Consider the following 25,441-nt stretch of genomic DNA (forward strand, 5'->3'; position numbering starts at 1 on the left):
GTACAAAGCTTTATAATCGAAAGCCTAAGTGGCGTTTTAAGCGTTGAAATAAATATTACGGAATTGCAAAACAGAACAAATACAGCGGAAGATTTAAGAAGTTATGTTATAATTTGTAAATTATTGAATTTTTGAATGGACTGCTTAACTGATTTATATTAAAGTAAAATAAAAATATCTTCAATGGCGATAGTGAGATATTTGGTGGTGCGTCAGAATAATGCTTCAAAAGTACTTATAATATCCCATATCGCATAAAATAATGAGATAGATTCTCATAGTTGCGTTCTGCGTTGCTTGAGCTTTAAAAATTCGCTAATTCTTTCAACGCTCACTTCGATCCATTTTTTAATGGAGTGCTTAACTGATTCACATTAAAGTAAAATCAAAATATCCTCTGCGGCGATAGTAAAATATTTGCATCGGGTAGTGAACGTTAGTCATGACATCATGAGTAACGTTCTGGTCGCGCCCACAACGATCGTAGTCGCCATATGGAACGCTCAAAAGAGTGAAATGGCGCTGTGAACGCTTAGTGGAATGCACCCTATGTGTATTACATTCTCTTCGAATGGACTTAACCTCAAATTTGGAATTTAAAAAATAAACATGGGTAAAAACAAAAAGGACAAAAAAAAAGGAAAGGGAGCCGAAAAGACTACAGCCAAAACAGAGAAGAAACTAACAAATAAAATGAAAAAAGAACTACAAGCTAAAGGAGAGGTATTCGTGAAAAAAAAATAGGTTCACCTTTGATATAGAATTAATAATCATTTTTGCTTTTAAAAAGATTAATAAATTTCTGAAAAATCTTTAAGAGAATATCGTGCGGCTTAATTATTTTGGAATTTGTAACAAGATAACCAAATAAAAATTTATCCGTTAATTATTTTTGTTTAGGATGATATAGAAACTATTTTATCACAACTCGAGAAAGAAGAAAAAAAAAGGTTGCAAGTAACCGAGGCACTCATAGATCCACCATCAAGAAGACTCAATTTCAGTCTTGTTGCTCATCCCGATAAAGAACAACTTATTTTGTACGGTGGAGAATATTTCAACGGTCAAAAAGTAAGACTTCAGTTTATCTAACGATTTCACTGTTTAAAACTTATCTGTTTTCATCTTAGAACAGCTAGGTACTTATTCTTTTTTCAGACCTTAGTGTACGGTGATCTATTTTTTTACAATATACCCAATAACACTTGGACAGTAGTCAAAGCTCCCGGGGGTCCTCCTCCTAGATGTGGACATCAGATGGTAGTGAGTTCAGCTAATAAAGGTCAATTATGGGTATTTGGAGGTGAATTTGCTTCCCCTACACAATCACAATTTTATCATTATAAAGATTTGTGGGTTTTCCATTTAGGTAACAAATTTTTATTTGGTAGAAAAAGTGATCTACTTTAAAATTATTATAGAGACCAAAACATGGGAAAAAATAGCAGCTCCGAACGGACCATCAGCGAGAAGTGGTCACCGAATGGTTCTGGTTAAAAAACATCTTTTTGTTTTTGGCGGTTTTCACGATAATTTAAGGGACTACAAGTACTTCAATGATTTGTATAATTTTAATATTGAAACTTATGTGTGGACTAAGTTAGAACCAACTGGAACTGCTCCTCTACCTAGATCAGGATGTTGTATGGTGGCATTGAATGATGGAAAGGTTCTGATTTATGGTGGATACAGCAAGGAACGATTAAAGAAAGATGTTGATAAGGGACTTGTTTTCAATGATGCATTTCTATTAAATCCGGACAGTGAGTAGTTTATTTTTTTATCTAATTATTTTATAGTTATATTTTGGTTTTGAAGGGTTTTAAAAAAATAATTTTTTTTTATTTTACATTTTTCAGTTGTTATTGAAAAACATACATAAATTTGTAATTTTAAGTTCAATTTGTTATTCAGCTAATTAAATAGTTTTGGTTTCTTTAACTGAATCAAAAATTGAACTTATTTGTTAATTTTGTGGAGTGTAGTTTTGGAAAATGTTTAAAATGAGTATGGGGAAGATATTTCATACAAATGTAACAAAATTATAGACTATGTGCCTCAAGTTTGTCACAAAAGTATGAAATCCAATTTCCTTGTATATTGTACTCAGAAAGTTGTGTACTACTGTTAAATGCAGAACTTTTTGCTCCAGTTCAAAATAGGAAAATGTTTTAAGTTGATTAATGGAAAACTAAAGATCCCATCCCTTGAAATGTATAATTTATAATAATATAGTTTATAGGGTGAATTGTTAGAAGTATGTTGTTAGGAAACTAATTATATAGTCCCTTGAAATGTTCAACTTTCTGTGGTAGTTTATTGGGTGAAATATTAAAAGTAGGTTGTCAGAAAACTAATTATACAATCCCTTGAAATGCCCAACTTTCTGTGCTAGTTTATAAGGTGAAATGTTGAAAGTAGGTTGTGAGAAAACTAATTATATAATCCCTTGAAATGCCTGTGGTAGTTTATAGGAAAAAAGTTGAAGGTATGTTGTCAGAAAACTAATGATCCATTCCACTGAAGTACATAATTTTCTATGGTAGTTTATAGGGTGAAATACTTTCAGAAAACTAATTATCAATACCTTGATTTATATTTCATACTATTGCACAGGAAATGCGACAGATTTTCAAATAGAATTTCAATTTCTTTCTAAGATCTCTGTGTAGCTTTAATTCACTTACAATTCTGCTACCTATAACAACTGTTATCATCCTTTACAACAGACGCAAAATAATGAAAGATTTTTAAAAAAATATATATTTTCAAATTTTTAAAATGACAATGAACAATTTTTATTTGTAGAAAATGATGCCACTGGTACAAAATATAAATGGTCAGTGGTAAAATTAGGAGGAATAACATTCTCTCCAAGATGTAGTATGCCAATCGTTTCTTCTACAAATAATTCAGTAGCATATACTTATGGGGGGGTTTTTGATGTAGAGGACGATGAGGAGAATCTTTCTGGTCACTTTTACAACGATTTCTATCAAATTGACTTGGAGAAATTGATTTGGAAAAACGTGTCTCTTAGTGGAAAAAAGGAGAAAAACACAAAGGCTAGGAGAAATAAAAATAAAGGGGAGGAAGTCGATGAAAGTAAATATATATTATAATATACTTGATTTACTATTATTTATGTCTTTATTATTCTAATTTTGTGCTACTCATGTTGGTATATAATCCAAAATATCAGTAGTAATATACATTGTAGTATACCATGTACATATTCATATTCAAAATATTCAATTTAATAATAAAAATATGGATATTACAATTTATTTAACGCAGGTGAAGATGGTGGAGGTATGGAAGTAGAGAAAATTGAAGAAAAAATTGAATCTACCACAATATCAGATGATGGTGTCTTCAAAGTTACTGTCGGTCCTGCTCTAAGTGTTCTGGAAGCAGGATTGATTTCCAAAGAACGGAATTCTACATATTTCCAACCTTCACCTAGAATTAATTGTGGTTTGGCTATTAAGCACGGCATTCTATATTTATATGGTTAGTACAAACCTTTTTTTTTTTTTTTTATTTAAATGGTTATAAAGTTGATTTATTCCGTTTAGGTGGGATGTTCGAAGACGGAGACAAACAAATTACCTACAGTGATTTTTATTCTTTGGATTTAAAAAAATTAGATGAATGGAAAACTATTATTCCGGATGATACATCTAAGATTGAATGGTTGGGGTCGGAATCTGAAAGCGATGATGAAAACAGCGATGAAGAGGAGGAAGATGATGAGGAATCAGAAATGGAAATCGAGTAAAATAAATTTTTTTCAAATTAATTTAAATATAATTTCTTCACCCATCCTGTGAATTAAAAGCTGCTGTTTTAAAACTCACTTTTAGAAAGATACTTTATTGATGGCCACTAACCGTAAGGATAACAATGGTTTAAATTTTAACACCGGTTTAATTTTGTTTTTTGAACTGTACCGTGTGTCAAACCAAGATTAAAAGTCTTTATACTATCATTATATTAAACCCCCCAAATCGGTGGCTTAAACTGATTTAAATTTTAGTTAAACAGTTTCTAACCTAGAATTCAGTTAATTTTGTGTTGAAAAGCATAGCAGAAACAATAATTATCGCTATAGGTATTGTATAATAATATTATTGCCTCTGCTGTCGTAAGTTAGAAGACATTCTTTTGGATAACTGTGTTAAAATAATTCAAAAAATAGTAACAGAAAAAGCTGCAGAAGGCATATATGAAGATGATCTTGAGTTTTTAGAGATTGTAGATATGGGATTTTCCAACAGAGCGGACTAATTTACAAATATAGTAAGTTTTACCTTTTTTATTAGATTCAGACCTTATGTGTCCATGAATCAACCAGCTGGTTTTGAGGATGGAAGTGGTCAAGTATGTAAACTCTAGCGTAGCCTAAAAGTGATGGTTGCCATCTATGTTGATGATGGGATTCTGGTTTGGAATAGATCTGAGATAGACCATTTTTTGTCAAAATTAAGAACTGAGTTCAGGATTACAATTCACACATTGGATACGTTTGTTGGAGTACCAATAGAAGTCAAAACTGATGGTTCAATATTCTTGCACCAAGAGACCAACACCAAACGCATCTTAAGGAGGTTCAACATGATAGATTCAAATCCTGTAAAGATACAAATTAAAAAATAAACTCGTGACAAGAATGGACCACCATTGGAGAAGATTGTACCCTATAAACAAGCTGTTGGAAGCCTGCTCTATTTGACTATGACTACTCGTCCTTATCATATGTTGTTAGTATAGTTTCAGAGGTGTTGAATCGTCCAAAGGAATTTGACTGGGAAGCCGTAAAAAGGATCTTCAAATACTTGAAGGAGACTTCACATTATGGTTTGTTTTATTGTGGAGGTGTAGCCTTGGAGTTAAATACTTCACTGATTCTGATTATACGTCGATGTTTATTTATAATAAAAATAAGTTTTTCATCCTTAAATATATAGAAATGATTTGGGGAATGAATCTATAGTTCATTCCTCCCTTTTCATAAGAGAAATTGATGTTTTTATTTGTGTTAGTCCATTTAAAGAATGGTTTCGATGGATCACCTTATATATAAAGAAATAGATGAATCAAGTCCAGAAAATAAGAAAAAACTGACACGACTAGTACTCATCAAAATTATTAAGCAAAGTAGTGTTTTTGAAACATTACCACTACCCCTTGTATTTTAGGGCGATTCCTCCTTTTTTAGCAGAGGAATTAATTTCTTTGTTTGTGTTATTCCGGTCAAACAATTAATTCATTTTTATTTAACCAAAAATATATTTGTTGGTCAGCCCTACATCTTTACCTCTAGCATTAGCATTCGATGTTTCAGGTAATAAACATATTAGTACAATGTTGTAATAAGTAGTGGTGTAGTTCAAATCAAAAAGTGACTAAGAACTCACTAATTCTGACTCTCAAAAAATTTTCTCTAGTGCATTTAGAAACATTAAACTCCTTTAAGCTTCAAAATTCAGGAACTTAACCATAATTCGCATTGCTGACTAATTTTCTTGGACTGTAGTACCTTATTCCTCAATCATTGAAATAATTTAAATCACTAATTCACATAAAGGCAACCAAACAATAATATTATAATAATAATAGTAATAAGAAAGGTAAAGTAGGACAACACGTTGATGTTGATTGTCGTAAATATCTTAAAAAATAATTTTACAATGAAAATAATGTAAGTGACAAGCAGCAAACGAAGGATCTTGGAACAAAGGTAAATGAAGACAACCTAATGATAAGTCGAAGAGAAAAAAATTGATTTTTCATCATCTCTTTTAATAAATTTAGACATAAAAAATATTCAGCTGTATAACAAAAACGTTTTTGTAATGAAAAAAAGTTACACTAACAATACTTAACTAAAAATATATTATGAAAAATAAATCACAAATTTTAATATTAGATTTGAGAAAGAAAAAAACTACTAAACAAAATAAAAATTCATGAAACTCTCTACTTTTTAAATGTGTTTCTTAATAATTCATCTTGATTTTAGATCTGTTATAACACCAAATTAGTTTCAACTTATTTGTTTCTTTTGGAAACCAATTTTCTACTAAACGAGACCTAAAATTAAGACGAAAACAATAAAAATTAATCCACAAGAAATATTAATAAAACATAATTGGAAGATCCTTTGGAGAATTAAACATTATTTATCAAATAATATATCACTTGATTATTTCATGTTTTTTACGAACATGTTTTCGCAACGAATCTCTTAAATTAAATTTCAAATCACACTGATCACATTCGAATTCCTTCAAATTTGTATGTATCCTAATATGATCTTTCAATTTATATTCACTCGGCAATAGTTTCCCGCAAATATTACATGGCAATTTTTTCAAATTTTCGTGGATTTTCATATGAGAATCCAGATTTTTCTGAGATGGGAATTTTTTTTGACACACAGTGCATCCATATTTCTTAATACCATTATGTTTGTTGACATGTGCTTCAAAATATTCTTTTCTCATAAAACCCTTTTTGCAAATAGGACACACATACGGTAATTCTTTATTGTGGCTTTTCATGTGGAATCTCAAGTTGTACAGACTCTTGTAACTGTTTTCGCATTTTGTACATGCATATTTCTTGTCGGTACTGTGTGTTATTTTATGGTTCTTGTAATCTGCCATTTTTACAAAACCTATATTGCAAATTGAGCAAATAGCAACAAACTTTTTATCATGCTTCAGTTTTGTATGATTATTTAATTGCGAAACTGTAGCAAACTTCTTATCGCAGTGATCACTTTTGCATTCGTATGGAAACAATCCTAAACAATAATTTTCATGACATTTGAGCTGGGATTTCGTCCTAAATACTTTTACACAGTTTATACATTTGAAAGGATCAATTTTTCGTGAATTGTACTTCTTCAAATGTTTCTCCTTATGCAATATAAATTTTTTTCTGCTATTATGTATCGTCCCGCAGTACTCACAAAGAAAGCCACGTTTTTTATGTTTTTTTAAATGAAATGCGAGATATTTCTTTAAACTTAGCACTTTTTTACAAAATTTACATTTGTACTTAAAGTTTCTGTTAATTTTTCTTTTACTTTTTTGTGTATATTCGTTACTGTTATCAATGCAGGTTTTTTTGTATTTTGCAATAAATTCTGTGTTAAAAGTATCAACTTTAATTTGTAAATGATCGATTGTGTTCAAAAGTCCCAAACACTCACTACACAAATAGTTTCTTGTAGTACTTATTTTCCCTACTAGTTCTATAATTTTATAAATAACAGGCACTTGTGAAGACATTGTAAGTGGACTTTTAGTAGTTAAAAAATAAAATTGGATTCCAAACGGTTTGTAAGTTACATTACATATAAGGCACTTATTCATCTTTGAATACGGATCTCCCTTATCAGGATCTTCGCAACTGGCTTGTTCGTCATCGGATTCTTCAACTACGATATCACTATCAACATTCGAATCTTCAGTTTGTTGATCAATATTATTGATTATCCCATCAAAATGAATGTTTGTACTACTAAATAAATCACTTTGTATTGGTAACGCATTTTCTTGAACTCTATCATAATAATTATATGTATTATAATCGTAATATGTATCATAGTTTGTGGTTTTCTGATTTACACTTTTGGTATTAAATTCGTTTTCCAAAAAATTGTTCTCTGTATTAAAACTACAACTTTTTAATAAAGGTTCGTCATAGCTTTTCAGAGTGGAATATTTCGCAGATTTATCATATTGAACACAAGACGGATAATCATAATTCCTTTGAGCGATGTTATTTTGGTTATAGTAACTTTGATTTTCATACTTATATAAATTCATATCCTTACTTACTGTTTTATACAGTTCAGGTACTAAAAAGTCGATATTACTGCAATAACTGACAGGGCTCAAATCTTTACTGGATATTTCAATCATATCTGGTAATTTAATAACTTTTTCCAAGTCCGGTAATATTCTGTTGTCCCAATTTGGCATATCCACTTGATCTTGATAATTCAGACAACTATTCTGATTGCGAATAACATTTTGTGTAGGTGTATTTGTACATATATTATTGATATAATTAGTATTAGGAGAAAATGTGTTCAAAAGTGAAGGAGAATATGTGAAATAAGATTGATTTTCATTTTGTGGTTTATGATATTGAGCTTGTCCATATCCAGAAACAATGTCGGACGAATATACATGTTCACTCATTGTAATCTCATTTAATTGTGACTATATGTCAATAAATAATTTATTTTTTTTACAAATTTCGGCAAATCGATAGTGACATAACCTTTAATTTCTGTCTTCTTTTTTAACGATTATATTCATAAAACAGCTCATTTAACCAAACAGACATCCAAATATTATTTCTGAAAAGTTATATTTTCTTAATAAATTTTTTTGTGAGGATATTTAAATTACTTCTTGAATTTAGATTTGTTAAACTCATTTTTTTAATTTTCCAATATTTAATATTTGTGAAATTGACTTGACACTTGACACAAATCTGAATTTTACTTCAATTTCTAAATTGTCTGTCATTTTTCATTGTCAATGTTTAACAGTTTTTATAAATAAATATTGGCTTTAAAAATAATTTCATATATTTTTTTTCATATAAAATATGGATATATTTACTCCACATTTGAAGAATATTAAAATTCCAACAACGGGCAGTAAAGTATATAAGGATGAATGCGTATTTTCATTTGACAATCCAGTAAGTTGATGAAATAATTTTTAAAGTGATTAAAATTATATTCAAAAACATTAAAACATTTTAGGAAACTGATACGGGTTTATACGTAAGTTTGAGTACATTCGTCGGACTCGGCAGAGATCATGTTGAAAGATATGCTAAAAGTCACGATGCGGTATTTTTGCATATAAGAAGAGAAAAACACGAGGTAAGAGTGATTCATTACATACGAAGCTTAGATAAAATCTATTTAATTTCAGTAATTAAAGTTCTAGAGTTCTAGAGTGTATTTATCTAAAATTGTGGTTCATTATAAAGCAAATGTTTAATTTAAGTATTAATCTATTCAGCAGTTATTATATAAAATGTGTATTGTTGAATTGCTATATCTCTTAAAGTTTGAATATTCAAAAGGTTTCATCACCACAGCAGGGAGATGGGCCCGAGAAAAAAATAACCAGATTAGCAATTGGAGTAGAAGGTGGTTTTGATCCAGGATCCAGCAAGAAATTTGAGTATAAAGAATTTTATTCTGTGATTGTACTGCCGAGTTTTGCTACATTTGAATGGCCAAATGAACAATTACCAGAGATAGTAAGTATTACTAATGTTTTTAAACTTTCAGAATTTAGTTTTCAAATAAAATCACTTAATCTCTACTGGATATTATTTCAATTTTAATAGATTAAACAGTCAGTTGAAGCCATTATTGATCTACCTTCAGCCAGCAAACTAGCAGAACTTGAAGCTCTCAGTGGGACATGGGATGGAGAAGTACGTGAAGTCTCCAAACATGCATTTAATCTGAAACAATTGGATAATGGGAAAAAGATCCCTCCCACCGGTTGGAAATGTGAAAGATGTGACAAAACTGATAATTTGTGGCTGAATCTCTCTGACGGTTCAATCTTGTGTGGTAGAAAATTCTATGATGGTTCAGGAGGAAATAATCATGCTATTGAACATTATACTGTTACAAATTATCCTTTAGCTGTGAAATTAGGGACAATTACAAAGGATGGTAAAGCAGATGTGTTCAGTTATAGCGAAGATGATATGGTAGAAGATCCTAATTTAATTGAACACCTAGCACATTGGGGTTCGTATAATTTTTTTAAAGAATTTTGAGCTTGAGTCAGCATTATGTAGTCTGGTTTTGTTCAGGATATACATTTCTAAAGTTCTTTTTTCACTAATAGTGAGGTCATTCCATATCAATTCAACCAGACCATTTCACCATACACCATACAATTTGTCCCCTAAACTATCTGCATGTAATGGGCTTTAATTTAATGAAATGTAATTTTTGTGTATTTTCTCCCTTCTATTTATTAAGGCCATTGCAAGTTACAATATATTAATTGAGAGTAAAACGAGGTTGTCTCAATGGCTACAGATTGTTAATGAAAATTAAACAATATTTTAATATTTGGAAAAATATTTTGTGAATAAGGAGCTGTTCTAAACAATGTAATTAAAAGCACTTTATTTATTAGAAGAAATAAAGTGCTTTTACATGAAGATGAAGACAGAATCAAAACATTAAAATGTAATTTATTCTTCTTTAACAAACTGTACCCAAACATTGAAATCAGGAGATTTTTTATATTGCTCGTAATTAATATATTGTAACTGAAAATGGCCTTAATAAATCGAATTAAGGAAAATACAGAAAAATTTTATTTTATTAAATTAAAACCCATTTCATGCAGATAATTTAAGGAGAAAATTCTTGATTATCTCATTCTCTTTTTGAGATATCTAATTTTTTGCTATGCCATGTTTGCGTTTTTCTTTCAATTCCTCATACTTATAAGAACGTACCTTAAAAATTTCACCAAGATTGGATGTTAATTAAATGAATGAGAATTTTTTTTTAATCTAATACAAGTTTTACTTGGCTATATCCAGGGATCAAAAATTGAGAAAAGACAAAACTTAAAAGTGTCATGACTCAAAAAGTATGTGAAATAAAAATTCAAAATTGGTGGTGTTATTCATTTCCAAATGTATCATGTTTCATAAAAATCTAACGATCTTTGTGAAAAAAATATGATTTTTTGGATGAATTAATGTGAAATGATCCAGTGGGTCTACAGATAATAATAAATAGTCTCCATGTGTACAGTGCATACAGACCAAAGTTTTTGGAACTATTGATCGGTATCATTTCTACTATCCAAAAAGCAAATATGACAGGGGTATTTATTTGTTTTTAGGGGTATCATATACACTGTGACCCAAATTATCTATTGTGGCCACCTTCCCTATTGTGATACGTGATACTGGAGAAACCAGTGTTTATAGCTTATAGCCTCTTCCTTTGCTTAAACCTCCTTAGTACTCTCCCGCTATTCTTGGTACTCATTGAGTCTGTTTTTTATTCTCTCCTGCATGAGATCCTCACTTTCTTTTTCCTCTCCTATAGGTTCTTCCTATTCTAGATATTTCTCCTGTTCATTCAATACTACTTCAAAGTATTTAGCCCATATTTTTACCTTTTAATGTGGATCTATTAAAAGTCTTTCCTCGTCCCTGATATAAGATACTTGGTAATTAATTGTACCTTCTCTTGATTTTTTGGCCTCTTATCAAACATTTATTGAGTTCTGTAATTAGTAAAAATTACATGATGTAAAATAATCAAAATATATTTAATAAAACCCATGCAGAAAAAATTTAGTTTGACCGGTGCTATAGTACTTTAGTAGTAAATTATTCAATTTAGAATTTATATAAACTGTTTCAGGTATTAACATTGCTAATATGGAAAAAACCGAAAAATCTATGTTGGAACTAGAATTGGAATTGAATAAAAAAACAAACGAATGGGCTGCATTACAAGAAAGTGGTGGTATTTTAAAACCGATTTATGGAGCTGGTTACACCGGAATGATTAACATGGGGAATTCATGTTACTTGAACAGTGTTATGCAGATGCTTTTTGTGATACCGGATTTTATACAGAAATACTATGATGCAGCAGCTCCATTTTATGACAAACCTGCCATAGATGCTCCAGAAGATTTCAACGTCCAAATGTAAGTTGAATTAAATATTTTATAAAATTGATGATAAAACTTTTTTTTTGATTAGAGAAGATAATCGCTAAAAGGATTTTTACCAACAAAACTTCGTTTATCTCCCAGCCCCTTTTAAAGTCATAACAATTTTATTAAATATCTACTAAAACATCAATTTTAGAAAAAAAAGCTCCAAATAAAAATGTAGCTTATAAAAAGCTACAAAAAAAGTTATATAATTTTTTTATATAAACCAATAACTTTGGCTGTTATAATCCAAAATATCTGGACAGGAGTCTGACTAACTTAGCCTATTGTTTTTCACACTGCCTTTTATACACTTAATTTATTTAAAACACTTTACACTACAATTAATTAACTTTTAAAATTTATTTAAATTCTTTGGTTAATTTTCTATTTCATTTCGTTCACTACGACTATTTATCATAAACTAAACTCATTCCTCTAAACAAAAAGTTCTAGAATATAAACACAACAAATAAATAACAAGACCTTCCTAGAAATTATTTCTGCTTTGATAAAAACTTATACAAAAACAAACATCAAAGGAATTCTAGCTATATCATAGGTGCTGCGCCTTCGCCGAATTTTAGAATTCCACGACACCCGGACCGGACCGGCTCCAGGGTATATATCGCGGACTTCGTAACACTATTTTGAGTCATAACATCCCAAATAATAGGTATACAGAAAAAATGTATACAACCTTTTTGTAGAGCTTTTCATTAGATTCGTTTTTTGTTATAGACTTTTTTCTGTAAAATTTTTGGAGATATTTAGTAAAACTGTTAGTAAAAATCCTTTTAAGGATTATCTTCTATTATCAAGAAAAAGAGAAAATTTCAACAAATCATCTTATTAGAACTTTTTCGAATAGACAAAATTACTTATAATTTTTTTTTCAATAAATCATCAGTTTTATAGAAGATTTTGCTGAATCAGAATTATGTTTTTAGGGCAAAATTGGGTCATGGTCTTTTATCTGGGAAATATTCTGTAGCACCACCCTTGGGCGAAGATGCCGATTGTCCTGGTATATGTCCTCAGATGTTTAAGAATCTCGTAGGTAAAGGTCATCCTGAATTTTCAACTAAAAAACAACAAGATGCCCAAGAGTTTCTTCTTCATATTTATTCGCTGTTAGAAAGGAATACGAAAAATTCGACTAATCCTGCTGATTGTTTCAAATTTCAAGTGGAGGAGAGGTTTCAATGCGGTTCCAGTAAAAAAGTTAAATACTTAACTAGATCCGAATGTGTTCTTTCTCTTAGTATATCCTTGGATGCGGCAATTAATAAGGATGAGGTAAATAGATGTACTTGTAGAGCATGTAATAAGTTTAAAATTAGTTGTTTTTCAATTTATATTGGATAAAAGTGTCTACAAATGGAGCTTTGATTTGTCAATTTTATTATTTTTTTGTTATCTAATAAAACTAAGACAGTTTACATAACCCTCCCTTTAGAAATTCCTTCTCAGTAGTAGAAGGTGTGTAAGTAGTTTTGATTTTTCAAAATTGTGTCTTTTCAAGACATTTTTCAAGTTTGGGAAAACTCGCTTGGTCTGATATCAGGATTCTAGGTCATTGGCACTTATCTCAACAAGATCAACTTATATGTTTCTTTAATTTCCCTGCTGTTCAGCATTATTTAAATACAAATCTTTCACATGTCTCATGTTATCTGTCAATATTTATTGCACAGTGAACAGTGAAAGTGTTCAAATTTCACTGTTAATCATCTTTATTGTTAAATCTGGTTAAGTCTGGTATCACAAGAACTCTCAAACGTCCAACCTTTTCTTTGGTATTCAAAGTTGATGGTCTTCAAAATCTTGACCTTCCCGAGATTTGTGATCTTATTTGATAAGCATTGGCCTTTTTTCTTTCCTCAATTGCCCTTCTGTTTAGTTGTGAAATTTTTCAGTACATTTCCAAATCATCAAAATTTAATGTTCAAATGTAAAACTGTTAATTATTTTTATCCTCAAATAGTGGTCGGGTATCATAAAAGCTCTCAAATTTCATCTCGACCTTATGAAAATGTCTTGTGACCTTATTTGGTAAGAATTTTTTCCATTTTACACCACAAAAACATAATTTCACAGATATTTGTCAAAAATAAGATTATCTCTACGTAGTTATAATGGTAGCGATAAACAAATTATTGTAGCACAAACTAGCAGATCAACATTGCAAATCTAATTTCTTTTCTCACACACTTCGTATGGGGATTTTTGGTTAGGTTATCTTTTTATATATAAGCTGCAATTGGTAAACAATGTCAATTAAAAAAAACAGTTATTCTTTATAATAATGTTATTAAAGATTTGTTAATTAAAAAATAAAATTATTCTGATATGGATTTCTTCAGTATGTAAAGTGTCCCAGTCTTCCCTACATTGAGGTGGTTTGGGAAAGTGTTATGGGAGGTTTGGAACACATAATTAAATCAACGAAAATGACTGAAAAGTTTATATTTTCGTATTGTCATAATATAAACTATTAAAGGTGTCTGAAAAATTCATAACACTCTCTCCAGAGTAAATATCTGCCAAACTTTCTAACGAGCCATACATTTTTGTTGCATGTTTATATGTTGAACTTTATTTGTCTTTTCAACAGCCTTTCTTCACTTCTCTTCTTCCGTTGCCTTGTCTTCTTTAAATTGCCCTATACCTCCCTAAGCCTTTGTTCGTTTCTATTTTCCATTATATTCTTCACACTGTCCCTTTCTTAACTTGTCTTCATTGACTTGGCATCTTCAAATTGTTAAGGGTTTTAAATTAGCATGTCATATTTATCTTTTTTTTTTAGTAAAATATGTTAACACATCCAGACTTTTCAGGGTAATTTGGGTAACCTTGGTCATACTACAACTGAAACTCATTCCAGTGAAATTAAGGTTAATTTGTTGTTTTGGAGAAATGAAATTGAGGTTAGGTTATTGTTTTGGAGGGAAATCAACTTCTTGCTTACTCAAATCAACATATTTCAATCACTCTAACCTTACTTGAAGTTTTATCAAGAATATATTTCTCAAAAAAATTAAAAATTCACATTGACTGAGTAATACAAGCAGTTATTTCATAAAAACATCAATTCTAAACTTACTTACTTTGGAGATAAGGTGAAAAAACATTCTGAAGACTGCGTTGTTACAAGTCTCAGTGATAGTCTAGAAGCAACTAGTAGTATCTAGCAGCACATATAAGGAACTATTACCACCCACGGAATTGAAAGAAATAAATTGTGATGCCTCTTAGAAGGTTGTAAAGGAAATGAAATTTCTCTACCTGTATAGTCTCGAATGGAACATTTTGAGTGATTATATGACAAAACTTACTATCGAGCCACGATAATGAATAAAAAAAAGATTTAATTGACCATTTAAGTACCAATGGGTGTGTTACAAATGTTGATTTGAATTAGTAAAAAGATTCATCAGCTGATTTTAAACACATACATTATCACTTACTGTTGAGCAAAATAGAAGGGATTTAGGGATACATTTAAAATTTCTTGAAGCAAAAATGTCATTAAATCTGCATTTTATTATAGCTGAAGGATCTCTTTTCTATTATAATATTTGTCTAGCTTTTCTATTCGCTTTTTTTTAAACAATTTTATCTGCTTCAAAGTAGTCCTTTTGGGCAATCCCGGAAGTCTTCAATTGGTATGATTGCAAAAAGTCACATGGACTTTCAAGTTTTTTGAAGCAGAAATTTCACATTAAAGTTCAGCATTTTGATTATTGTCCCTATCTCATTTTCTTTGATGTTCCATAATGTGCGGAATTGATGTTATTCTCTTCAAAGGAGTCTTCTTGGGCAATCCTGGAAGTCTTTAATTGGTATGACTTGTAACTAATTCCTCAGAGCTCTTTTAAGACATTTAAATTTTGCAAAAAGTCTCATAGACTTTGGGGAAACATTTCAAGTTTCTTGAAGCAGACATTTCACATTAAAGTTCAGCATTTTGATTATTGTCCGTATCCCATTTCCTTTGATGTTCCGTAATGTGTGGAATTGATGTTATCCTCTTCAAAGTAGTCCTGTTGGTCAGGTCTAGTAGTCTTTTACTGTTATGGCTTTCGACTAGTTCTTCAGAGCTATTTTAAGACGTTTTTCAATGTTGGAAAGAGTCACATGGACTTAAATTAGGATGCTTAGTCATTAGTATTTCTTTGGACAAGAGCAATGCATGTTTTTACATTTTCCCTCCTTTTCAATTTTTTTGGTACAAATATTTTTCATGTACAGGGAAACCATCTAAATTTGACCGTTATCATGTTTATTGTTAACCGAATAACTTATTCTCTCTGATATTCCATATTGTATGGAATTGATGTTTATTTTTTATCGAGTCTCTTTCTAAATCTTATTTTCTTGTTAAATTACAACCTTTTCTGTAGGATTTCTTGTCTACTGCCATTTTAGTCTAGTTTTTTTTCGTCATTCTAATTCAAACTGGGTATTTAGTACCTTTTGTAATATTTTCTTTTGATCTATACTTTTTGATTCATAATATTGTTAATTAAATGAGAATTAAGGCAGTTTTATTGGTAGGTTGCTGCTTACGAAGCGAAAAAAGCTGAAATGGAATTACAAGGCAAAAAAGTGGATCCCGCTACGGTCGTTCGTCCAAGGATCAAATTTTTCTCGTGTCTCGAATCTTTTAGTGAACCGGAAGTTATAAATAATTTCTATAGTACAGCGGTGAAAGAAAACGTTACAGCTAGAAAGTTAGTATTTACTTAAAAAGATTTTGATGAAATTTTAAATGGAAATCTGTTTACAGAACAACAAGATTATCTTCGTTTTCGGATTATCTGATAATCCATTTGAAAAAATTTATGTTGAGGGAAGATTGGGTACCAATGAAATTAGATGTGTCAGTTGAGATGCCGGATATCTTAGATATTACCTCACTTCGCGGAGATGGGCCCCAACCTACTGAAGAACTCTTACCTGAACTAGATATAAATCCACCAGTTCCACCCATGGACGAAGGTGTGATTAGTCAATTAGTGGATATGGGTATGAATAGAATTCAATTAATGCTTATTAATAATAATAATTCTGATTTCTTCTATTTTAGGATTTCCTCCTGAAGCTTGCAAAAGAGCAATATTCCATAGTGGAAATTCGGGTTTAGAAGCAGCTACGGCGTGGATAATGGAACACATAGCAGATGCCGATTTTACTGATCCCTTTGTACCACCCGGTTTAGAAAGCAATAAATTTGTAGCCAATCCTGATGCGTTGGCTACCATAACTTGTATGGGTTTCACTCCAGATCAGGCTACTAAAGCTTTAAAAGCTACTGAAAATAATGTCGAAAGAGCAATGGATTGGATATTTTCACATCAGGATGAACTAGATGATGTAAAATCACCGGAACCACCTAAATTTCGAGATGGTGTAGGAAGTAGGTTATTTTGTGAGGGGTTGATATGTTTATTAAAGGAAATGAATATTTGTATATGGGAGTTTTTGAGGGAGATCCTTCCAAGTTAAATATTTTCATTTGTCTGAGTTTCAAAAGTGGATTTTAACGTTTTTTTTTCACTGCATTTTTATAATCATTTTAACTATTTGAAATATAACGTAGTGATTTTCAAAGTGGTCTAGGTGAACCTTTATGGGTCTATGGTAAATTTATTGAGAATCTGTCCAAAACTGAACAATATAATCCAGTGGTGAGCAAAATTTATTCATAAAGGGTCATGATCGTTTAAAAATCTTAACACAATTGCTCATTAGTTTCAAAGGACCATTTATATTGAAAGGCTGCAATTGACTAAAATCCATTAAAATTCTTATAAAATTGTGATAAAATGGGATTTTACTTCAAATCCCATGACTAATTAGACTCGTTTCTATGTGTAAAGTCGTCTTAACCTTTTTTTTAGGATACAAATTGATTGGTTTCATCTCCCACATGGGTCCGTCAACAATGGTAGGCCATTACGTGGTGCATTTATTGAAGAACGGTCAATGGGTCATATTCAACGACAATAAAGTAGCTTTGTCTGAAAATCCTCCAAAGGACTTAGGTTATATGTATTTATATGAAAGAATGTAACATAAAAAGCGCGTTGTTTTTTAGACTATTAATTACATTACTAATAAAATCCGTTTGTACTTGTTGAAAATAAAATTATACTTCTTGCAGATATTATCAATCTGATTATACAGTTTATTTTTATGAAAATTGAAAAGAAATTATTTTTTTCGGAATTTTCAATAAACATTAAGCTGGGATAGTTTTTCTCGGCAACTTGGAGAATGTTTTTTATTGAAATTTGTTCTATACAATTTAGAATAATAAATTATGGATATCCACACCACTGATATGTTTCAGGACCCAATGTACCTGATGTTTATGTCAGCTTTTCCCAGTATAGTTACAACCACTATATTAAGTGATCTGCAACAATCAAACAAAAAGGTCTGCAATTCTACAAGATTACCTCTTGCATTTGGAAGATTAGTTAAAAACTTATATAATAAAATTCAGATTATAGAAGAGTTCAAGTCCTCAAAAAGAAGAGAACAAATTTTTTATACTCCTTGGTACATTATGGTACACCATGACTTCTATCTTGCTATAGTTCGAAATCCATTAAAGAAAAGTCACGAAAATTGCAACTTGTAGACTTGAAGAAAAGTTAGAATAAGGAGAAGTTTCATTTTATTATCTGTGGGAGCACGCAAATAGTGTTTAATGGTACTTCAGTTTCACTTTCTTGGTGTCTGATCAGGATTCTAGTCCCTCTTGTATCCATTCTTCCACTTTTTTCTCTATTTTGCCATCTTCCTCTTAGTTCAGATTTTCTAATATCTTTTTCAGTTCCAGTTCTTCTATTTGGTATATTCATTTTTTATCGGTGTTTTCATTTTTTCGTCAATTTGTTTTTATTTTCGATAAGACCGTGTCAATTCTAATTTTTCTAATGATTTTTTCGGTTCTAGTTCCTTTTTTTGCTCTATTTTTTTGTTGTTGTGTCTTTCACTTTATTTTGGATGGTGTTTCCTGCATTCTTTATTTTTCTTATTAATCAGTTTTTATTCTTATATGTCAATATCTATGCAGATTTTGGTCTTTTTCATAACTTTCTTTGACTTTTCGTTTATATTGGCGTTTTTAGTCTTTATTATTTTTTCTCATTTATCCATTTTCATTCTAAGATAAGTCTTTACCATTTCAATTTTCTTAAGTATTGTTTACTAGTGCTCCTTTTCTAGTTAATAGCTACATTGTGGGCGTCAGGGGACTCTTGAGCCCTTCTTTTTTTGGTGTATTTATATTTTCTTGGTCTTTCCTTTCGGTTTTAACGGTGTTTCCTACCTTCTTGTTAATCTGTTTTCATTTTTAAATATGCCTTGTGTACTCCCATTTTCTTGACATAATCTTATTTCTTTCTTTATCTTCCCTTCCATTTTTAATGGTGTTTCCTGCCTTCTGGTTTAGCTGTTTTCATTTTTATGTCTTGTTTACTCCCATTTCCTTGATTTGGTCTTATTTCTTGCTTTCTTTCTCTTCTCCTTCATTTTCAAGTGTTCCCTGCCTTCTTGTTAATATATTTTCATTCTTGTTTACTCCCTGCTTTTTGAGTCTTATTTAGTTCTTTGTCTTCTCCTTCGTTTTAATGGTGTTTTCAGCCTCGATTATTTTTCTCAGTAATCTATTTTCATTCTTAGAAATGTCCTTACCCATTCAGATTGTCTTATGTTTTCATTATTCCCAATTCCTTCATTTTGTCTATTAATTTCTTTCAATTTAGATATTTTAATGTCTCTGCTCTTTATCTTGTTCTGCTATTCTTCTTACGTTTTTTAATTTTATCTCATCTTTCTTATCCATTGTCCAGATTTGTGTTGTATATGTACCTTTGTATATTTCCATTCCCACATCCATATTTCTCTGTCCTAGTATTGTTTTATTGAATTTACAATAAATTTTTGTTTATTTATTCGTCTTTCCTATCTCCATATCTATTTTTCCATCTTCTGTTAGTATATTTTCAAGATATTCGTATGTCGTTAAGCTTTCTAAAATACTGTCTTTATAATTTATTATATTAGTCGATTTTATTATCATGATTTTGATTTTATTTATTGGCTACATTTTTTTTTAATTTCCGATGACCAAATGTTTAACTTTTGGATTTTGTTTTTAGAATTTTCCATTAAAGCCCATATCCTCAGCAAATAACAGAAAAGTCGTTTTCACAGGTTCCCTGTCCAATTGTACTCAAGTGTTCACTTTTTCTTTTTATGTTCTTAACTATATTCTTCATGATAAACAGTAGTGAATTCGAAATTGTTTTATTCCTTTATCCAATATGAGTATTGAACAATAGAAATTGCAATAAACTAGTCAAATCTAAAAAGAAAATTCAATGCATATTTATTTTAAATATATTAGAAAAGTACAAAATAATATAAATCTATAACCAGTTAATCGGCATCTTGGAAATCATCATCATCATTGTGACCATTTCTATAATTAACCCGAAGATCAACGCTGTTTGCTTGTATTCTTCTTGCAAGATCATCGATATCTAAAATACAAAGAAGTTTAAAACTACTGGTGATATTCATACCGAACACACTGATCTCCTATAATTCCATTACTCTCAGAAATTGAAGGTATTTACCTTCGGTAATTGTATTGGTTGTGCTACAAGGTCCAAATCGTTTAAGTGTCTGGTCACTCAGGCAACATAAAGAATCTCGGTCACTAAATTGATATCAATAATTCCACCGATGGACCCAGAACTTACTCTTGATGTAGCACAAAATGTTCCTATTACATCTCTTAATAGTCTACTTACAGTCATCTAAGACGCCACCTCTATATCAAGGACGATCTGGAATGCCATTGGTGTATGGAGGAGAAATAAATTGCACATCACTTCATCAGTGAATGTCCAAACACTTGGGTAACCTTATAATGTCTCTGGTGATGTTAAGAGGTTCAAAACAAAGTGCCTGATCAACTTCTCAAAAAAAAAAATCAGCATTTGGTAGCATCAAATGGGACCTATTCAAAGACCTCTGTGTGCAACGGTCCTCCCTGACCGCTCACAACCCAACTAAGAATGTTGGTGATAGTAAGCAGTGGTTACTCTAATTAACAAGCTAATCACTTTGCAAAGAAGGATAAGACAATCAGGTTCCATAGTGACGTTAAAAGGTTCAAACAAAGATGCCTGATAAACTTCTCAAAAGGAATCAACCCCAAGTAACCTATGGGACCTGTGTGCAAAGGTCCTTGATCGCCCACAACCCAAACAATTATGTTAATGTTAGTAGTAGTAAGCATTGGTTACTCTAATGAACAATCTGACCACGTGCAGAAAGTTCTTTCAATAGAACCACGGCCTTTTATAGGTTTTCTAAAGAGCCATTAATTAATGGTGATAAAAGTAGGAAAACAAAAAGAAATCAGAAACTTGAAGTAAGTCCCTGAAGCAAAGAGGAGTTCCTCGTATGCTCTCTGGACACCATCTGGTGAGCTACCAACTAAAGAACTTCCCTACAGTTCTTGTTGTTTGTGCAAGAAATTAAAGGAAACAGCCCAACACATCTTATATGAGTGTTTAGACAATGTCTATGGAACTTACCTTCAAGCTTTTTAATGCTAGAAGTAGTAGTAATGGGTAACTGTAGTCATCCACACATCTTCAAAATTTCAACTAATAGAAACGCGTTAACGATCCTCCCTGTTCCACTAAGTTTCCTTAGCGATTAAAATGCCAGAAAACTAGATAACGCTGACGAGTCAGGAAATATTTGATTTGTAGGCTTATGCAGAGTACTGGATGGGGGTATGCAAAGGGTTATGCTTGCAATTTATATATTATGTTCATTGCCCACAAGGCGACCTTAATTACCCGCACCTCAGTGCAATAGGGCTCGAAATCTTGTACTTTTCTATCTCTCAAAGATTATTAATGTGATGATTGCTGATTAAGTAAATTTTGTTAAGAGGCGGTTGCAATAAACATTTCGTTCATTTTTATTTTTGTATTATAATTCCTACCCAAGTGACCTCTCCTAAGCTGTAGAGCCCCTAGACAGATATGTGACTGGTAAACAGTCCGGGGTTCACAATACTTCACTAATCTAATAAGCAGTGTGTTCAGTACCTATATTTTATATATAAACAATTAATAATGAATATAGTGCAACCTTAATATAACGTACCTCAATATAACGACTTCCTCGATTTAACAAATTCTTCATAATCCCCTTAAATTGTCCATAAGAGTCAATGTAAAATATACCTTTACATTCCGAACATTTTTTGCGAACAACCTCTTTATAACGAATTTTCAACTATCAAGAAAAGGTATAAATACCTCTAATTAACGAATTTTGTCAACCCAAAACCTTTATATAAAGTTCCCACCAATGTATAACCCTTAATCTCATAGTATGAGATTCATGTCGACACGTTTTTGTTCGTAAAACAATAAAACTATTTTTTTATCTCTTTATAATGAATTTTAGACAACCTACCCTCGACATAACAAACTTCAGTTCAACGAATTACTTGATATAACGAATATTTACTTGTTCCCTTCCAATTTGTTATATCAAGGTTGCAGTGTAGTTTGATTTTTCTTAGGTGAAAAATTTACTAGTTTCTATGGATCTGATTCTCTTTTGATTTAAAACAATTATTAATAATTTCTTTTTTATTAGTGTATTACAAAAAAATTGTTAGAAATCAATCTTTTATTTATTCTATGTAAAAATTCATAACATACCTGCGTCTCCTCCACCTCTTTCTCTTATTTCATTTTCTTCGTCTTCCATATCGTCTTCAGCATCTTCATATAAATTGTCATCATTATCATCACTTTCATCTACTTCATCCATTGGATCAGGATTTAATTCCTAATTTATAATATACATTCAAGAATCTTTTTCATGATGCTTTTAGAAATCTTTTGATAGACAATCAGTTCAAACTATCAGGTAATAAGTTGACATTTTGATCTACTTTGGGGCCTGTATCAAAAACTTTAATAAAGACTATTTATCAATGTTTATTTTTATCAACTAATTTTCTATCAAAAGAGATCTAAGATCAAGAAGATTTATCAAGAAAAATATATGAAAAAGTTTAAGAAGTAAAAAATTAAAGAAATAGAATCTTTGATACCTTGTGGAAACTACTATAATTTTTGTCTAAATTTATAATTAAATAATTTGGAATTCAATAATCAGGGATGTACTTACTTGACAAAGTGTAATTGCATTGTATATTTCTTGTATCAACTCCTCATTTTCTGGTACTACTATTATTTCTGAAATATCAGGTTCTGATTCTACATCGCTATCATCATTGGTCTCTGGTTCCGGTGGTACATCACCTAACATTGAATAAACGGTTTAGAAGTGGAGCCCACCCTATTTTTGGTTATGAAACATGGAAAATTTAATATTTTCATTTTGTTTATTTATTTGGTACATTTGAGAAAAACAAGAGGTTTAAAGTTTGATAACAGAAATTTCAACATATTTTGTCCAAACATCAAATTCTCCTATTTGTCTGGAAAAATTGCACAATCGAAAGTAAAACGTCCAATGTACTGGGCGGGCCGTCGGCCATATTTCAGCAACGGATTATATTACAGCTTAAGGAAAGAAAAAAATAATAACAAAGGTGGCCCCGAGAAACACGTGTAAATTATTTTCAGAATTTTTAGTCTACCACTAGAGGTATTTTCTAAAATATACCCAATTAAGTGACACTTTCTATACAATAATAGAATTCTTCAACAAATTTTGCGCACTTGTTATTACACAAATTTATCTCTTTAAATAAGAGGTGGGGGCGAGTGGAAAAATTATTATGGAAAAATGCTGGTCCGCAGTTCTACTTAGCCGATTTTTATAAACTTTATGTTGTTTAAACCGCTTTTGCCCACCAATACTAAATACAGGGTGCGGCATTCAATCAAGAATAAATTAAAAAATAATTACAGTTTTTTATGACTTTTCCTTTTATGTTAGACTAAGAAGTCATGAACTGAACTACGTATATTTTTTTGATATTTCATGTTTTTTAATACAGTTTTTTTTATTGTATTGGCTTCTGTCACCAGGCTCATAGAGCCGGTAGAGTTCGGTATTTGCATCAAACGCTCTGCTCGCACACTGGTCCATATATTCGCCGTAAGATCTTTCGCTCCCATGTGTTGAGCAGCTGCTCCTCGCGGCTGTTCAATATCCAGGTATCGCTAGCGGACATGACAACTGTGCGATAGATCCGCTTTTTCATTCTCCAATTGAGTAAACGTGACTTTAGTAGTCTTTGGAGACTGAAGTATGCTCTATTACCCGCTTTCACAAGTTGGAAGTAATATGTAACTTAATTGCTTCATGAAATATGTGTTATTTGTAGTCAGCGACCCCAAAACCTCCCAAAAGCGATAACTTAAATTTTTTCTTTTGTCTACTTTTCTAAGATTTAATCCCACTGTGGGATGCCAAGTTGTTTCAATGTGTCTTCAGATGTTATTAGTAACAAATATGACATTGGGTAAGGGCATTACAGTATTAATCCGATTTGAATGCTTTTTCAAGCAAAAAAATTCCTATTGAGTTAATATGGGAAACTGAAAATGCTATAACTTTTGTGTAGTTCCTCAGGTCAAAAGTTTTTATACATTCGACTCAACTCGTTAACATATTTTTTTGTTTCATGCAACAATAAATATTAATTTTTCCAAAAATTTTTTTTAATTTGTGAAAATTATTCAAATTGTTCTTTTTGAAAAAAAAAATATATCCTTTGAAAAAAAGTCTAACTAGTGTTCTGAGACAAATTTATGGTTTTTGGATTCTTTATATGCCGAAAGAGTTGAAAAATGTTGGTTTTCCATTTTTTATGACCCAAAATAGGGTCAAACATTTACCGAAAAAACAAATCCCAACTTCCTTCAGTTATATTTGGTATAGGATTTTATTGAATTCTTATTTGAAATACATATATACTATTTAACCTGTACTTTACCTTCCTTATAACAGAACAGGGAAGAATACTTACCCGGCATAGTAAAATGCCCGTCAATCATTACATATACACAAGCATTTGGATGTACATTGGCGTCTTTAGATATAGCGTGCAGAGATATACTTGAATAACTAATCGAAAACCCAATATCTTCTCTTTGATGCCAACAAAATGTCCTGTAGTAAAATACAATTTGTAAAAATTTGGTATTTTGTACAATTTATTTCTTTATACCTTTCACTAACGATTAACGTACCCAAACCCAAATCTTTTTTATCTAGGAATACTCTAACATCCTTATGTTCACATTTAATATCGGATTCGGGGTATCTAAAAGAATTAATTATAACCATTTCTTTGGCTTTTAAAATGATACCGGCTAATGTTAATATTCGATATAAAAATCTCAAACTATAAGAATGAATTATCAACTTTGACAATTGTCACTATATGCGGCCAATAGGAGTTACTCTTAAATGTTGTAACTAATCATACGTTTGTCGTGTAAATAAAAAACGTTCGATAATATTTCAAAATTGTATAAAATTTGTGGCTTATTGAAATATATGAAATAATATGGAGATCTAGTTTTAATGATCTTTTTCTTTATTTAATAAGTCATTAGATATATTTAACATACTTAATGATATTC

General features: G+C 30.8%; 4 protein-coding genes across 5 annotated transcripts; 2 read left to right on the forward strand and 2 right to left on the reverse strand.

The window, feature by feature from the left end:
- The first annotated feature begins 481 nt into the window (after positions 1-481).
- On the forward strand, positions 482-3,802 carry LOC130893500 (kelch domain-containing protein 4). The gene is made up of 7 exons (XM_057799699.1): positions 482-723; positions 901-1,071; positions 1,159-1,369; positions 1,422-1,763; positions 2,809-3,105; positions 3,298-3,513; positions 3,579-3,802. Exons 1-7 carry the CDS (start codon positions 610-612, stop codon positions 3,779-3,781), a joined length of 1,554 nt encoding a protein of 517 aa, XP_057655682.1. The 5' UTR covers positions 482-609; the 3' UTR covers positions 3,782-3,802.
- A 2,398-nt stretch (positions 3,803-6,200) lies between these two features.
- On the reverse strand, positions 6,201-8,219 carry LOC130892379 (zinc finger protein 660-like). The gene is made up of 2 exons (XM_057797781.1): positions 7,097-8,219; positions 6,201-6,682 (listed from the first exon to the last, which is right to left on the reverse strand). The coding sequence occupies exons 1-2, from the start codon at positions 8,217-8,219 to the stop codon at positions 6,201-6,203; spliced, it is 1,605 nt and encodes a 534-aa protein (XP_057653764.1).
- A 95-nt stretch (positions 8,220-8,314) lies between these two features.
- Positions 8,315-17,938, forward strand: LOC130893499 (ubiquitin carboxyl-terminal hydrolase 5). Of its 2 annotated transcripts, none has more exons than XM_057799697.1 (10): positions 8,315-8,730; positions 8,795-8,917; positions 9,124-9,303; positions 9,394-9,808; positions 11,459-11,750; positions 12,710-13,058; positions 16,320-16,495; positions 16,552-16,790; positions 16,852-17,181; positions 17,666-17,938. In XM_057799697.1, the coding sequence occupies exons 1-10, from the start codon at positions 8,635-8,637 to the stop codon at positions 17,836-17,838; spliced, it is 2,373 nt and encodes a 790-aa protein (XP_057655680.1). In that variant the 5' UTR covers positions 8,315-8,634; the 3' UTR covers positions 17,839-17,938. The 2 variants fall into 2 exon arrangements, with proteins under 2 accessions (XP_057655680.1, XP_057655681.1); XM_057799698.1 differs by having other exon boundaries at positions 8,509-8,730; positions 9,139-9,303.
- A 2,205-nt stretch (positions 17,939-20,143) lies between these two features.
- On the reverse strand, positions 20,144-25,255 carry LOC130893502 (methylosome subunit pICln-like). The gene is made up of 5 exons (XM_057799700.1): positions 25,024-25,255; positions 24,823-24,965; positions 23,010-23,143; positions 22,535-22,664; positions 20,144-20,320 (listed from the first exon to the last, which is right to left on the reverse strand). The coding sequence occupies exons 1-5, from the start codon at positions 25,140-25,142 to the stop codon at positions 20,217-20,219; spliced, it is 630 nt and encodes a 209-aa protein (XP_057655683.1). The 5' UTR covers positions 25,143-25,255; the 3' UTR covers positions 20,144-20,216.
- Positions 25,256-25,441: the final 186 nt, after the last annotated feature.

This window comes from Diorhabda carinulata, chromosome 4 (genome assembly GCF_026250575.1).
Source record: "Diorhabda carinulata isolate Delta chromosome 4, icDioCari1.1, whole genome shotgun sequence".
In the NCBI taxonomy this organism is placed as follows: Eukaryota; Metazoa; Arthropoda; class Insecta; order Coleoptera; family Chrysomelidae; genus Diorhabda; species Diorhabda carinulata.